This window comes from Emys orbicularis, chromosome 2 (genome assembly GCF_028017835.1).
Source record: "Emys orbicularis isolate rEmyOrb1 chromosome 2, rEmyOrb1.hap1, whole genome shotgun sequence".
In the NCBI taxonomy this organism is placed as follows: Eukaryota; Metazoa; Chordata; order Testudines; family Emydidae; genus Emys; species Emys orbicularis.
Genome location: NC_088684.1, coordinates 58468082 through 58485505, shown reverse-complemented (window position 1 = coordinate 58485505; position 17424 = coordinate 58468082). Strand labels below are relative to the sequence as shown.

General features: G+C 39.7%; 1 protein-coding gene across 1 annotated transcript in view; it reads right to left on the bottom strand.

Annotated features, from left to right (window-relative positions):
* Positions 1-2299: 2299 nt before the first annotated feature.
* The window catches only part of TRPA1 (transient receptor potential cation channel subfamily A member 1), a 69685-nt gene continuing 54560 nt past the window's right edge, over positions 2300-17424 (bottom strand). Inside the window, exons 19-27 of the mRNA XM_065397827.1 lie at positions 16854-17001; positions 14382-14471; positions 13981-14150; positions 11247-11376; positions 9930-10112; positions 8568-8636; positions 4599-4709; positions 3904-4001; positions 2300-2498 (exon numbers count right to left, since the gene is read on the bottom strand). Coding sequence (XP_065253899.1) covers positions 2300-2498; positions 3904-4001; positions 4599-4709; positions 8568-8636; positions 9930-10112; positions 11247-11376; positions 13981-14150; positions 14382-14471; positions 16854-17001 — 1198 coding nt within the window. The remainder of the gene's footprint in view (positions 2499-3903; positions 4002-4598; positions 4710-8567; positions 8637-9929; positions 10113-11246; positions 11377-13980; positions 14151-14381; positions 14472-16853; positions 17002-17424) is intronic.

Here is a 17424-nt window from a genome sequence, read left to right as displayed (position 1 = left end):
GCTCAGCAACTCAGTCAGGCCACATGGCAGGACTGCCCTGGAGCCCCACATCCTGCAAGTCCAGGGTCCCTGTCCCTGGGGCAGGCCACATGGCAGGGCTCTGGAGCCACAGACCCTGGGTGCCCATCCGAGGACTTCTTGGCTTCATAGCAGGGAGGAGAGACTTGATTAGAGCTGGATCTCTCAGGGCTTCCAGGACTTGCAGGCTCCTGGCTCTGACTAGCTCTATTTTAAAGTAATAGCTCTGTTTAGTCAGTGGAACCTGTGTGTACTTGAAACCTTTGAAAACCAGACCACTTATTTTGATGCCTAAATATGAATTAAGATGCCTGATTTTACCCTAGTTTCAAAATCTGACCCACTGCTGCCAGAGTTTGTCTGTGGGGTTTCACTCTAGGAGTGAAGAGCCACTTGATGAGCAATCTCAGAAGAGATTCCTGGACATCTTTACAGAAGCAGCTCTTAGGAGAATGGTCACCACTTGAACTTGAAAGCAGGAGGAAAAGGGGAGGGGCAAAGCTGGGAAATGTCCTCCATCTTCAAAAGAAGAGATCAATAGAAGCTGTGTCTACTTGCACCTGTGGCTGGATTCAGGCTACAGAACTCAAGAGGCAGCAATGGCTCAGTAAGAGTCGCCATTGAAGGGCAGGTTTCAGAGTAGCAGCCGTGTTAGTCTGTATCCGCAAAAATAACAGGAGTACTTGTGGCACCTTAGAGACTAACAAATTTATTAGAGCATAAGCTTTCGTGGGCTACAACCCACTTCTTCGGATGCAGAGGCACAGTGGCCCTCCCGAGCCTTCCTATTCTCCCATAGGAATCCAAGAATCTTCAGCAATCCAGCAGCTGACTGCACTTCACCTTTGGTAGTCTCAGCAGAATAGCTGTGAGAACAGAGAGAACCTGTTTCTTTCCCTGTTCTCATTCAACAGCAGCGTCAGGGAGTATGAAGATGAGCAGATACTAACTAGCTCCAGCTCTGGACTATAGCCAGTTTTGAGTTAGAGATGTTGAGTGAGGTGATATCCTCACTGAAATCATAGTGTGATGTTATCTATGCTACCTCACTCTAGGCAGTTTTAAAGCACAAATGCCATTAACTTGCATTGAGGCACCCTGCCTTTTGTGTGGATTAGTGAGGTTCCACATTGTATGACATCATTCCCAGTGCTTAGTTTACCATTACCTGAATTATAAGGTATTCTTTAGAGAATGAGTAAAATGATGTGCAAAGGCTAAAAGTAAAATATGTCTGAACACAAAGGCAGAGCACTGATGGTGACAACCAAATACAGACATAAGCAGTTTATTGTTACCATTTCTGAAACTGAAAATACAGTACAGCATTTCAACAGTACAGTTTAATTCATGTTTATGGCATACCTACATGTATATTACTGTATTCCACATAATGCATTTTATATTCTGTAAATAAATAACAGGACCCAAAGTGCAGATTAAGCTAACAAGATGAGTTATGGTAGAACCAAGAGTAAAGGTATGTCTACTATGCAGCTGGGACCATGTTTCCCAGCCCAGGTAAACACACACAGGCTAGCTCTGTGAGGCTTTGGCTAGGTACCCAGTGGGTTGGGCAGGTTTGGACTCGGTTGGCCATCCTGAACCACCACTCATGGTGCCACGGCCACACTGCTATTTCTAGCACATTAGCTGGAGCAGCAGTAGTGTGTGTCTGTTCACCTGTGCTGGAAAGCACCATGCCAGTTTCAGTGTAGACAAACCTTAAACGTACTATGTACAAGGGACAATAGTTCAAAGTGACTGACAGAATTAAATTCTGCATTCTGCTATTTGTATTTTAGGCTGTACTTATCTGATGGCAGAATCTGGCCTTTCAGTTGCACAACAGGTTCACAATCTTACATTTATTTTGTACCTTTCAGGGCCTGATCCTGCAGTCCTTACTCAGTCAAAACTCCCAATGAAATCAGTCTGGCTCAGCTTCTTGTTTTACATTAAATGATTTTTTACATAAAGTGATTCCTTTACTCATCTGTCCCAAAAAGTCAGGTTATTATAGGAATTAGTATACTTTGAATGCATCAAAAAAGATGTTCATAACAGCAAAACAGGTCAGTAAATACTGAGCTAAGAGGTTTATTGTATTTCTTGTAAACCCTAATTAGGAACCTGTTCTATACTTGTGTACATGATGTGAGTACCATTAACATTACAAATGAGCATAGGAGAGGAGAACCTAAAGTGAAGCAATTTTACAGGTAATATATGATATGATATTCATGTTCAGAAAGAGTTGTTGTTTTCAGCTGTGCTAGAGCTAGGGACATTTTGATTTTACAGCTTTTAACACAGTATCCCATTTACTGTTCATGTGTTCTAACTGCTGTTTCCTAAACCTATGCTGAAATAAATCATTACTGTCTTCATCATCAGCCTCTGATACTATCTCCATTTTTTGTATGATGAGTTTAATGAGCTCATGCTGTTTTTCCAAGAGCGTTGACATATCCTTAAGCCTAAAACAAAAGAAGTATATACACAGAGTAAATTTTATAATGTAGTTTTACAGCAGATTTCATAGAATCATAAACATTAAAGATGCAAAAGACCTATTAGATCATCAAGTTCACTCCTCTGCCAAGAAAAAAAAGTTCCCTAGAGTATATTTAGTATCTCATGCCATGGTGCTTCCCCCATTTCAGGAATATTGGGTTGGAAAATGAGCTGCATGGTCCTTGAGAAAAGTGATATATAACTGTACATTTTAAATATAAGAGCAGAGGTCTGTCCTATCCTGAAGTAGAATGATCACTTGCAGGGCATGATCCTGCAAAGCCCTTTCTAGCCACAATAGTTACTCATTTGTGTAGTCCCACTGAGGTAAAAAAGGCCAGATTTTTAAAGATATTTAGGTGCCTAAAGAGGCAAATTGGTGTCTAGAGGATTTTCAAAAGTGCTTTGGCACCTGCCTAACTAAATCTGGCCCAAAGGGATTACTGAGGATTTAGTATTAGCCCTATAGAATGCAATTTGACATATACGTCTTTTTGTTATATTTTACAAAAGCAATTAATTACAAAAATGGAATCCATCTCCAGAAACTGTCTCCCACGGGTTACCGAATGAGTGTTTTGAAAACTCCAGTGGTGGTCCAGTGGTAGAACAGTGATACTCAGACTGAGGCTCGGGAACTGCAAGGGGATCTTTAATGTGTTTCCTGTGGCTCTTTGCGGCACATGATATTAAAATACTGTGAGATTTAATTATTAACCAATCTGGATCCTTTTACTAAATTATTAACCAATTCTAGAATACTTGGTCAGTCATTTTGCTGTGAGAATTATATATATATATACACACACACACACAGCAAAATGACTGATCAAGTATATAGTAATTGAAACAATTAATTCACACTACTGTGACTCTTTTGGGTAATGTTGATCACGAATTTGGCTCCTGAACCACTGAGATCTGTCACTGGCCTAGAACATGGAAGACCTGCGTTCAAGTCCCTGCTCTGTCACAGATGTCCTGTGTGATCTTTGGCAAGTCATTTAGGCCCACATTTTTTTAATGAGATTTAGGCTCCTAAATCAGTTAGGGGTTACAACGCTGAATGCAGCAACGCCTAAATATCTTTTAAAATCTTGACCTTAGTGTCTCTGTGCCATAGTTCTCCATCTGTAAAATGAGGACAATAAGACTTCACTACCTCACAAGGCTGTTGTGCATCTAGTACATTAAATATTGTGAAATAGTCAGATATTACGTGATGAGGGCCATCTGAGTACCTTAGATAGTGTTGTACTCATAAAGTGAAATTAAATCTAAGTGCTATGACACTGGCATTAACTGAAAATATATTCACAATGCTGATTCTGCTTATTAGTGCAGAAATAAAATAACAAAAATAAATACCTGTATTTCTGCTTCAAAATTTCCAGTTCTAAAGTTGTATCAGCACTCTGAGCATCTGTGACAGAGTCTTCATAACCAAAGCAATAGTTGAACACGCTCTAAACAGGAAATTGTTTAGACATTACAGTTCAGACATTACAGTGATGCACAAAACCCTAGGGAGATAAATGCAGCAATTTCTCCTCCCCAGAGTGAAAGTTGCAGCTTCTATCATAAAGCTATATTTTAGCACCCTTATAACTTTGGCTTAGAAAATGTATTTGGCCTGAAAACAGCTAGGTTCACTTTGCCAGCAAAATAACATGTTCCCTCAAAGTTGGAAAAAAATATTCTGTGCTGCAGGTCATTAAACTATTACCCTTGTTTGAATTATATTAGTTTATCTCATATTTCGTCTTTCTCTGCCAAGCTTCCCACATGGTTACACTTCCTTGAAAACTCATGACCAACTATAGTTGCTTAATCACAACTTAGTTTCTTCAAAGTTATGTTATTTTTGTTGTGGATAGTTTGAGGCCTAATCCTGTGCGCAGTGATGTCAATGGAAGATTTTGCCATTAACTTTAATGAGGACAACATTAAAGTCCCAATCCTGCACACAGCAACATTAATGACAACATTCCTATTGACTTCAGTCCATGAAAAAAGAGCCCCAAGTGTGTGTCAGCATTTTACTCTAGGATACATCAACTTACCATAAATCCACAGTATCTTGGCCTATTAGGATACACAGTGATTGATTCTTGGTCCACCCGACTTAGGAACCAATATGGCAGCTTCTTCTCTAAATTTGTGTGAAGATTAACCTAAACATATTTTTGCATTTAGAGTAGTAATTAACATAGCATAACACAATTCTCTTTAGATCAAAATACATGATTCGGATGATGTAAATGTCCTACTCATTCTGGTAATAGGTTTAAAAAAACAACAACATTTGCTTCATTGTTTTGAAATTTAGACCTTCATCCAATGTATAATATGTAAAGCTGGTTGTTATGGCCAAAAAGAGGAAAAGTCATGTGTTAGTCATAGCAAAATAATGCAAATGTAAAATATTTATAGAGAAAGAACGCAAAAAGTCACTGGAGACACTTCTTTAGTGGATGCTGGGTGGGCGGGGAAACATCTGGAGTCCAGCATAGTTTGTAAATCTCAGTCTCAGAGCTCAGGATGGATGGCTTTGTGCTTAAGGCCGTGGATGCAGACTTCAGAGACCTGGATCTCTTGCTCTACCACAGACATAATGTGTGACCCTGGCCAGTCACTTACTGTTTCTGTGCCTCAGCTCTCCATCAGCAGAATAGGAATACTAGTAATTCCCTGCTTTTTATTGATGTATTGTAAGAGGCTCTCAGATACTCTGCTGATGAGGGCTATGTAAGCAGCTAAGATAGAGAGACTGGTATTGAGGGTTTTAGTGGGATTCAGGGAGGATCGTGCAGTTGTCAAAAGGTTAGATCAGAGAGGATTTCCATCACTTGAAGAGGTTGGTTTGCAGGACTATTAATAGGATTAGTAATAACAGGTATTAGGAGAGATTCTGCAATAGGATGGTGGTTGGGTACTTGACACGGTGGTAGGATCTGAGACCATTCAGCAGTCGGAGTGGGTATTATGATGCCCTGACATGCAGGGGGCATGGGCCTATGGTAGGGCCGCTGTAGAGTAGCCTAAGCTGCCTTGTGTAAAACTGGTACCAGTAGGAATTCTCCCCTGGCTTAATTCAGGGCTCCCCTGAGCCTTTTTATACTGTTGCTGCTGTGTGATGAATCCCTCTGTGATGGGGTGTACAAGCTCCATCCTGTGCCTGCAGGGGTTAACAGACAATACTGGACCCAGGTAGCCTGCCTGCAGCGCATGCTCCAGCTTGAGAGGAAGCTTAAAAGGGAGCCACTCAGCTCAGAAGGGAAGAGGCTGGGGAGAAGACAGACCTACCCTGAGGACTCCTGAACAAGGGCACTGAAGAAGCCTCACTGTGAGGAAGAGGACTACCTGCTGAGGCCAACTAGGGCTGAAGGTTTAGTTGTCTTTTCTTTTGCTATCTTATATTTAACTTGGAGACCTTGGGGAAGACGGATGGCAGGAAGTGACCCAGGGAGGCAAGCTCTAGGGCACTCCAAATTGTCCAACACTTTATAGGGCCCTGGGTCAGAGCCTGGTGCAGTGGGAGGGCCCAGGATCCCCTGCCAACTGCTCTTGTTGCAGGAGGGCATAAACCTCATTCCCTCCCCCCACCTCCCCAAGTAAGGAGAGACTAAAGATGTTGAAAATCCTGAGGCGAGGATAAGCCACATACAAGAGTTAGGAACTGGATGGAAAGTCCTTGCTGCTGGGAGGTGAGAGACTGGAAACTGGGTCCTGGCCCTTTGAGGACTCTACTACACCCTCCCATCCATTTAAACTATTAAGGAAATACTGAACATGTATACTTATTTCTTTAAACATGAAATACTATATCAGCTCATTTCAGTTATTCATAGCATTGGTATTTCATGTTTTTGTCAAACATGGAAAAGGTCACATAGGTCATTTGAAGTTTCAAAACACAGATATTTGAGTTTTCTGAGAACCAACTGTGCTCTACACATCACTAGGTGACTTCTAATGACCACGCCTGGGGAATAGCATTCGACCCATCTGACGCCCCATCCTTCAGTTTTTCGTCTGTGGTCTCGATCTCTTTGGAGTCAGATTACTCCTTATCTTCTCTTTCCTGGTTCTGGATTTACCACTGGAGCCTACTCGACTCCCGTGGCTACTTCACCCCTCCTGGCCTCTTACCAGACTCCTTACTCCAGTACAGGATGCCAGGGCTTGCTCTCCCAGTGGACTTCTTCTTTGTTCCTGGAGGCCGCCTTCCTCCCAGGAAGCAACTGCAGACTCCTTCCTCTGCAGCCCTCTTCTGCTTTCAGCCTCTTGGTTTTATAGTGCTGGCCCTGCCCTTCCCCATCTGGGCTTCACTCTCAATTAACCTTGGCCCTCCTTTTTTCAGGTGATGCAAAGTGAACTAATTGGCCTCTTAGACCCTCGTTATCCCTATCAGAGCTGGTGTGGGGTGAAAACCCCATCACACCAACCAATAAATAAATAAGTGCAAAACATGCATTTCTTCTTCAAGAATTGCCTCTGTATTCCATCCCAAACCCCTGCTTTCAGTCATTTGTATCTCTAGCAAAAGAAATTCCTTTTGGGATGAAATTTCTCATGCCGTAAGCTAAAAACAAATTTTTAAAATAAGTTTGAACATAGTCAGTTCAGCTAATTGTGAGTTTTGTGAGCATCAAAAGAAAAGGTTACTCACCAGTAAGTGTAGTTCTTTGAGTGTATTGCCTCTGCACACTTCTGGGATATATGCTGCAGCACTGTGAAGCTCTGGGAACTTTCTAGAAAGCAGTGCAAACCAGGGCCACATGTGCACCCCCTCTTGACAGTGAGTTCCTGAATGTTCAAAGCTGAAACTACAAAACAGCTGTACACTCCCAATCACCTCAGTTCCTTCCACCAAACTTTGGAGCTCTAGAGAAGTAGAACTCCAAGGTAGTGTGAGGCTGCAGAAGCAATACATTCTAAGACAATTGCATATTCTTCATGTTTCCACTTGTGGAAGTCTAGTGATCATACAACCTACAGGTAGGTGGGCTGAGTTCTAAATAAATGTGTGTACAGAACTCCAAGCAGCAGACCTGCAGATTTCTTAAGTGAAAACATTACAAAGTCATGTCACCTAAGCTGCCTTACTCCAGTAAGCAAGCCCCAAGTCCTAGATTTTTAAAGGATTTTAGGCACCTAAAGATGCAGATAGGTACATAGTGAGGTTTCCAGAAGTGCATAAATGAGTTAAGTATCAGAGGGGTAGCCGTGTTAGTCTGGATCTGTAAAAAGCAACAAAGAGTCCTGTGGCACCTTATAGACTAACAGATGTATTGGAGCATAAGCTTTCGTGGGTGAATACCCACTTTGTGGGTCTGACAAAGTGGGTATTCACCCACGAAAGCTTATGCTCCAATACATCTGGTAGTCTATAAGGTGCCACAGGACTCTTTGTTGATAAATGAATTAGGTGCTCATGTACTTTTGAAAACCCCACCAACTGCATCTTTAGGCACCTAAATACCTTTGAATTAAGTCCCTTAATTACTGTCATTGGCTACCATATAATATGTCTCAATACATAGCCTCAGCCCAAGTGAGTGAGCCTCTGATATATTGCAGGGGATCTGGTGTCCTTCACATTTTCATGAATCTTGATTATTTTTAGGCTAAATAGATTCTCCCCTTCAAAGGGAAAGCAATAAATCCCCCAAATGACACATACTACTTTTGGCTTTTATGCTCACATAACTAAAATTGGCTGAACTGACTGTTCAAACTTACTTGAACAATTTATTTTTAGCTAAAAGCATAAAAAATTTCATCCTATAAGGAATTTTTGTATAGTTATACAAATGACCAAAAGCTGGGATTTAGGATGGAATGCACTTGTCAACCTACCTAGCTTACAGAGATGTTGAAATATAATTTTACCATAGTGATAAAAATGATACTAAAAATGACACCAGAGACCAATAATATTAATGCTAAATAAACCAGTTCTTTCAAGGTGATGTTGAAGCAATTATAACTGCTACTTACACCCTACAAACCGAACATACACTACGAACCTGCATTGCAATCCTTTTCAGTGCAGCATATTTTTGCACCTCAGCAATGTCTCCAACAGCCAAACCAATCTAAAAATACAACATAGAATCAAACAAGTATTTTTAATTACCTGATTTTTTACATTGGGTGGTTTAAATTATATTCCTCACTGGTATTATGATCTGAAAAGCCTTTTGCTAAATCATATTGTATCAGCAGAACACTTCCCCACTAAACACAGAAGATTTGTCCATACTTAAAATCCACAATCAAGAAAGTTAATTGTTTGTTTAATGCTATTTTCATTTTCTTAGCAAATTATATTTGCTTATCACTGATGCTCTTTTTAACTACTTCTAAGAACTGTTAAAAAACGAATACACTTTCTTTAAGGCCCTTTATTGCTTTCATTGACTTAAATTGAAGCAGGATCAGGCCAACATCCTGTAAAATAAAAATCTTTGTATCATTTCTTATCAAACATGTTGTTTAATGGGGCATAGGCAAAGATGATACATTAAATATTTTCTCTCGCGCGCTCTCTTTGCTACAGTTCCAGTCTGCTGATTCTTTTTATTTACATCAGTCCTACCATTTAGTGTTCAACAATACTTCCGGTGGGATAAGTGGTTCATTTATTTAATACAACCCACTGAGATTTGCTTAAGCAATTTGTTTAAATATGACTCTAAGAACATCAAGCTGTAAATTACTACAGTTAGGACTAGATATTGGCTTTTATGCCCTGGATGGGGTCACTGTGAAGCCACATTAGTTCAGGAGGCGCACTGGAGAAACTATGCCTCAGACAGGCACAGTCTCTGCTCGGGCTTGTCCATGGACATGGGTAGGGGGCACAAACTGGCTGGTACAAGGCTGCTCTCCATGGTGTGCCACCCTTCCTCTGTCAGATGGTGTGGGGCCATGATCTTGCTTCCTTCCTTGTCCCTTTTTGGGTTCATTGCTTCCTAAGGAAGGGAGAGGAACCGGTAGTCTCTAGACTCCATGGAGCATAGGGGCTAGTAGTGAGGAAGAGCAACATAAGGGGCTGGCTTCTTGCATGGCCACCTTATACTTTGCAGTTGCACAAGGCCCATCACAATCTGGCTCTAAATACATAAATACTCAAACTTGTTCTGCAACAATGACAGAAAAACACTTGTTTTAGGTAGTAAAATGAAGGAAGATTGGAGAAAAGAGAACCAGAGAAAGGCAAAAGGAAACACCTCAATGTGTTCTTAAAAAAAAAAGTCATGTTACTAACTAATGAACAAAGTTTGCTGCAAATCAGCGTGCACATACACAAATTATCCTATCCAATAATGATGTGTATACACAGCTATGTTCCCAAATCTCCATATTTTACTATATGAAATACTTACCAGCAAGTTCATAAGAAGAATTGGAATAAGCAAGGTGAAGACAATGAGAACTGCATAACTCAAGAACGGATAGGGCAAATTATCACTTAGCAGTGGATCAAGGAAAGCCTCATGATAATTAATATCTCCCAGCATCATAGCAAATGTCTGCATTACAGAAAGTAGCGGAGTCTTGTAATGTTGCTGAAAAAAGAAATAATGCAGGCAATGTAAACAGGCACATTTTTAAAATCTGTAACGTCACCTCTTTTTTTTTCAGATTCTCAATTCATGAATATTGGTTGTGGTGTATTTAAAACTTGCACATAGATCTGTAAAATTTACAAATACAAGATAGAGTGGGTCAGATCTTCTGCTGGTGTAAACTGGTGCAACTCCATTGACTATTCAGCCTTGCAAAAACTATTATCCTAAATACCATACCGAAAGATTCAAACTGGAGCGATGCATTTCTGGAGTGGATTAATTTCTGACTAGAGAGAAATTAAGAGACACAGAATCAGGATATTCTCTCCTATTCTATTTTTATTTACAATGTTCACATAGGGACAAATTGGGCTCCCATCTGTGCTAGTGTAAAAGGACTTCTGACAGTTGAACTTGAGAGTTTCTCTGCTGCACAGGGCACTAAATTCAAATACCTTACAGAAGTCTAAGTACATTATATCAACACATACCCCTTTATCAACCAAACAATCTCATACAAAAATGATTTCAAGTTCCTTTAACAAGACCTATAGTATTTTCCATACAACCTGGTTGACTGGTATTAATCATGTTACCATTCTTCAATTCTTAATTGACTGAGTCAACTGTCAGCCTTTCCATTATTTTACCTGAGATCAATGTCAAGGTACAATTATCTAGATACAATAACCTAGGTTATCTAGGTTTTTTCCCCTTTTTTAATACTGGCACCTGTTAGTACTCTTCCAGTCCTCTGGAACTTCCCCAGCATTCCAAGATATATTAAAAAATTAATATCAACAGTCCAGAGAACTTCTTGTCCAATTTTTTTTTTCATCTTGGGGAAGATCTGTGCAAGAAGGGCTCCAACAACACTGGGGTTATTATGGGGCAATTTATCCTTCTATATTTTCTTTTATAGGGAAAAACTACAGTAGCACTTTTTGGATCGGTTTCTGAATTATTATAAATATGTTATTTTTTCAAAGATAGAAATTATTTTTCCCTACATTATAAATTGTCCTAATTTTAAAGTACCTCATCAATTGTATCTATCAAATATCTGAATTCAGGAAACATACAAACAGTATTATTAACAATGACAACAAATAACTATGCCATTAATCTAACCTGTGAACACAGAAGGACAAAGAAGCTGAGTCCAAAGGCCAATATCAGGAAAAAGAACACAACAGCAATCCGAATCAAAGTCCTCAGAATTTCCCAGAACATTACAATGTAGATTCCATAGTTTTCAAATCTAAGGAAATGTTTGTAGGTAAAAATTAACCACCATCAAATACTATAACAGGTTACTTTTCGTGCCATATCTGTAAAGCAGAGCACAATCCTAATACATGCAGCCCAGTTGACATTTTGCTTCTAGGAAAGATTTTTAAATGGTCAGTACATTTTTCTAATTTCATGCACGCAAAAGTGGAAAAAGTCCAGTTTGTCACAAGTTTAGAAGAGGGGTTCTCAGATTTTTTAATACGATGGATCACATTTTAATTGAAAGATGATTGTCTCATGGCTGGCTTCTCTCCCATTCATGATCCCACCTCCTCTTCCATCTAAGAATGCCTAACCCCCCTGTATCATGTACAGCAACTGATTACATGGAAAAGTGATATTAGAAACCCAGTCCATCTTTATAGCTGTCTTTTAATGTGACTTAGCCACTAGAAACAAGGAGAGCTGGTACCATGAGATAAGCCAGCTCTCCAATTTAGAATATCTTCCTTCTTTTGCAATAAGGGGTACAATGTGCTATGCCTCTAAAAGCTGCAGCAAAAAGCTCACAGTTGAGGTCAAGGGGCAGGCTACCATGGCTTTAAGACACCTTTGTAGCCTCCTGATATTGTGCTACAGAGGGCTGCCTATGTAACAGTTTTTCAAGCTGGCCTATGCACAGAAGTGCTACCCACAATCCCCGCAGCATTATGTCCCAAGTCACCGCCCCCTCCTAACTGTGATATTCCCCTCCCACTCTTTGCTTCACCCCCAAAGCTGCCCCTACACCAGAGCTTACAGTGGGGTTCGCATAGGGCACTAGAGATGCCTTACAGAAAGCTTGCACTGGGTGAATTCCCACACTCCCTCCCCCAGGCAGATTCAGGGCTTTCAGAGCTCTTTGACACTGCCACAGCAGCCTAAAAGGGCCATAGCAGATGGAAAAATCCCAACTTAGCGTTTCTCCAATGATATATTATGCGTTAGTTCAGAGGAGCAGTTTTGGGAATAGTGGACCTAATCTTTTTCTGTTTTACATTGTGTATATCAGGAGTAACTCCATTGAAGGCAAAGGAGTCATACCGGTGTAAAATGATGTAACTGAGAAAAGAGTCAGGCCTATTGTGTTAGGCAACTGATGTAAATGGTACCTAAAAGTTTCTGCTGGTATACAAAATCAAAAGTGCTTTGGGGAGAGGAAGCATTTCACCAGGGAGAAGAAGGATGGTTGAGCAGTTATGGTACCAGCCTTAGACTTAAACGTAGGAGACCCTGGTTCAAGTCCCTGCTTTACCACAGACTTCTTGTATGATTCTGGGCCAACTATTTAGGCCTGGTCCATACTTAAAAATTAGATTGCTCTAGCTATGTTGCTCAGTGCTGTGAAAAATTTTGTAAGCTGTGCAGGATAGTTAGATTGAGTTAACCCCTGTGTAGATGCGGCTAAGTTGACAGAAGAATTCTTCTGTCAAGCTCCCCTTCCGTCCACAAACAAATCATTCTGATTTGGGTCAGCAAGCACTCATGACCAGGCTCCTAGGATCCTGGTGGGGGGGCATGGGTCAGAGCCCAAGTCCCCCTGTGACTCAGGTCCCCAAGCTCTGTCATTTTGCAGTGTGGACAGAGCTCAAGCTGTAGACCTGAGTCAGAAGGTCTGCACAGAGCAGTATGGTCATGTTAGCACAGCTGAGAGACCCAGGTTGAGCAATTGTAAACCCAGGTTTACAATGCAGTGTAGATGTTCAAACACAGGCTTGGAAACACTGAGTTCACAAGCCAATGTCCCACAGAGCCGGGTTTACAAAGCAGTGTAGACATACCCTTAATAGCTCCGTGTCTTAGGTTCCCAATTTGTTAAATAGATATAACTACTTCCATAGCTCACAGGGGTGTTGTGAGGATAACTATTCTACCGATTATTAGCTGTCCCGACACTATGGTAACGGGGACCATATAAGTACTTGATAGACAATCAGTCAGCCATGGAAAAATCTTACCCACCCCAGCTCCCTGTTAAAATAGGAGGGTGGGGGGAAAAAATTTCATTTAATCCATAAAATGATACTACACAGCTGCTCTGGAGTAAAAAAACAAAACAAAAAAACCCCCACCTTTTCCTCAGGTGAGGGGCAGTCTCAATAGCTAAAAACTAAAGGGCAGGCTGCCGTAGGCTAGTGGAGGCTGCTTTCTTCTGGATATAACCCAAAACAAGAAACATTTCCTTTTATTAGGCGTAACTAATCTTTCTCTTCAGAATTTTTTTCTTTTATGATTTTTCAAATGATAGCAAAAAAAAAAAAAAATCCTGCTTTCTGAAGCTGAAAGGATATACGACATAACATTTTAAAAATTTTGTATTCAGGCCACTAAAAAAACCTAAAGATCCTTTGTTTTCTTACAAAGTGATATGGAGAGTGTTATTCACATTATCTATTATTTCGTCAATTGGTGTTATGTACTTTGAAGTTTTCATTATGAAAAACAATGAATCACAATTCAAAATTCCTTAGGGAAAACAGAAACAGAGTAAAGGCCTAATCCATACATGTGTTATAATTTTACACATGAAATTATTCCTACTGAATTAATGTTTGTATTCTAAGTGTTTGGAGAATCAGGACCTAAATTTTACCTTTGAAGATAAAGCAAGAAGTTCATCCAAGATAAATATACAGAAATTGCTCCACATTCCCACTGCAGGCGAGCTGGGATATTAACAAATAAGGAAGACACAAAAATTATGCTTGAAGTGTAAATTGTCCAGTCTAATAGATTAGAATAATCCAACAGGTACTTCAATTTCTAGAATTTGAAAGAGAGAAAAAATTAGCATACTGACAAGTATGAAACCATTAAAAATAATACATTATATATTATTTTTCTGTCCTCTTAAGTTTTATTGTATCTTGAGTATAACCCTAAATTAGGATTTCCCTTATAATAAAAGAAAAATCCAGCAGTGTTTTTAATATCAAACAAATTATTTAGACAAATTGAGTATGATAAATTATATATATATATATATATATATACCTGTTGAAAGAGCTGAAATATCTCTTTGCAGATTCCAAATAAACTCATGGTAAAAACTAAACACATACATACTCTTATGAAGTATGAATCCTGAAACAGAAACCAGAAAGGACAACAAAATGGTAAATATAATAGAAACTTTGGCTGAAGTTCTAATTAGGACTCTCACGTTGCATTGACAAGTCTGCTAACTCTTCACAGAACAAAAAAGAATATCATTAAAAATAGTAATAAAAATGTTCTAACAACATTTATGGTGAAATCCACTCCATCTGCATTGAGTTCAGACAATGAGGCTCTATACTGATAATGAGGCGCTATACTGGAGGGGTTGCAGAGGTGAAATCCAGCCCTACAACTCAGAGTCGGTGACCAGGACTGCTGTGCAGCCCCCCCCTAGAGCTGCTATTCAAGCCTCTGAGCTGAAATGGTAGCCACTGCCCATCTATACCACTTGCACAGAGTGCTGGGGCCACTGGATGTGTGTAATCACTGAACCTGTGGCCCATCATCTCTGCACCATTATGATCTCCCATGCTGGCCAGTATTCAGGACTAGCAAAGGGATCCTTTCCATGGTACTTAAAGGGTGTGCAGGCACGCCTAACTGGCTACTCTCCCTTGATGTCTCCCAATGCAGCCACTATGAAGGACATTAGTGACATGGAGTGCCTCACACTCACCCCCACACCACTGGTGAATTTCATACTCACTAAATAAATTCAGACTGTGTCTTAGTCATATCTTTATCAGACACATTCACATGCCAGCAGCAGAGCTGCTCTCACTTCCTTGCCAGTGTGTCAACAATTACCTGAAAGGAACAAATGAGTTTTAAATCTACACCATGGGCCAAATTCTGCCTCACATACACTGCTGCCTCAAGTACTTGGCTTACACCTGGTCATATCTTGACTTCAGAGTTGCAGCATGGTTTTAAGCAAGGGCAAAATTTGGCCACGTATTCCAGCAACTTCCACAAGATGCATAAACCTTGGCTGCAAAGTCACACACAGAGCTACTGTATGTCTTGTTTCTGGATGTTTTTGTCACTGATCTTGCCAGCAAACTGCGTGTTGTGGATTTTCCTCCTAGGCACATTTAATCATTTATAATTATATTAACCATGTGTATATATAATTAACATTATTTTCAATGTTTTGGGCTTTTTGTGGGGAGGAGATATTGCAATATAATTTAGATTTCCTCTCCCCTTTTTTTCTGTTCCGTGAGTTGATTTATATTCACCTTAATATTCATTTTGGAATCACGACATCACAAAATAAAACAAACATGCAGTATTTTAAAATCATTGTTTGAGTGTTCTTGGAAACCTGAAAAGGAAAAGAATCAATACCACCACCACACCAAACATTAAAGTTGCATATACTTGATATTGTTATTGTAACCTTCAACTCTATCTTTTAGTTTTCAGGTTCTTATCTCACTGCAGTATATCAACATCTATCCTTCTCTTTAGTTTCCTCTGCCCATTAGCTTATTGCTTTTTATTTGTGTGTAAAGCACAATGCTGACTGAGGGTGCTGTATAAATAATGAATTCCCAGCTATCTATAGCAACAGAATATTGAGGATACCGAGTTAAGCATTCAAAAGTAAGCAGATGACAAAGTTAAGGCTGCGTACACAACCTTTACTTGTGTGTATGTGTTTTGATTAAGTCTTTTGTTATGCAACAGCATTCTATTTCCCAAGTAGGATATCATACATATTGTTGCACAGCAGCACTTCTTCAACACTTTTACAATTTACAAAGTGCCCTTGAAATATATGCAGGAGCATTTCTTTAACCCCTTACAAGATGAACACAGGCTGAGGTAATAGCTTAGAAGTATTCCTACACTACATTTTTCACTATAGCTACAGCTAAGTTAGCCATGCACAGTACAACCCTTCTTAGCTGAATATTTTTTGAGCTTAGTGCAAAATGTACTGTGCTTGTGTGGCCTGTGAATGTCAAAGACACAAAACATGGCCAAGTAAAACCCAATGTTCACCGGAATACTCAAAAGCACTTCTCTTTCATCATGAATATATCCATGCCAGATTTCAAACTTGCAACTTTGGACATCACCCATTTTGCTGCTTTTTATTTTTAAGAAAAAGGGAGAAAGCGTATTGTTTTTAGTCACTTCATACTAAAAAGCAGCTTAATCCATTTTGTTCACACTGTGCCTTAAGACAGCGACGGAAACTGAAAAAAAAATGTGCCCAAAAGGTAAAATTTTCAGAAAGTAAGTAAAAATAGGGAAAAATACTGTGGAATTCAAACTACAGGAGTTACCACTTCCCATTCCAGGACAATAGCAGGATGAGAATAGATGGTTTGGATGTATATGTTTTATAATTATATGCCTTATTTTTGCAAAGTGACTAATAATTCTAGAAAACCATTTCAATTATCATATCATCTTGTTTTTAAATGATATATTGTAACTAATTAAAAATAGTACCTCATAGTCTAATGGTCCTGTTTGATGGGTTTCTGTTGCATTGGAAGATATTCCTGGTCGTATGCGGGTGATCAGAAGAGTCAGGGGAATGAGACCAAGAGAATACACACCAAGGTTCATAATATGTGCTCGGAACCCATAGGCCATCCTGGAAGATGAAAAATGAAAAAAGGTTATATTTGGAAGGTTGTATTTCCAATGGTCCTTTTGTGATAATGGAGAAATGCACATTAAGGTTGCAATCATGCAAATACAACTGTATAAATATTCTTAGTGACTGGCCTTGCCCCGGGAGTTCAAGGTGAACAAAGGCTTAATGGCTGTCTTTAGGGTGTCTGGGCCAAACTCTGCTCTTGTTTCCTTTGAAGTTAATGAAGTGACACCAGATTTTCTGTGATGGAAATGAAAATAAAACTTGTGCCAATATAGATTGGGGTGAGTTTCTGCCTCTTGTAAGTTCAAAAGAATCTGCAAGAATCTTTGCTAACATTCAAGCAACCTTTTTATTTTATCTGCTAATGGTTGAGATATTTAAATATTCTTATCAGGGTGACTGGATGGGAGTGAAACT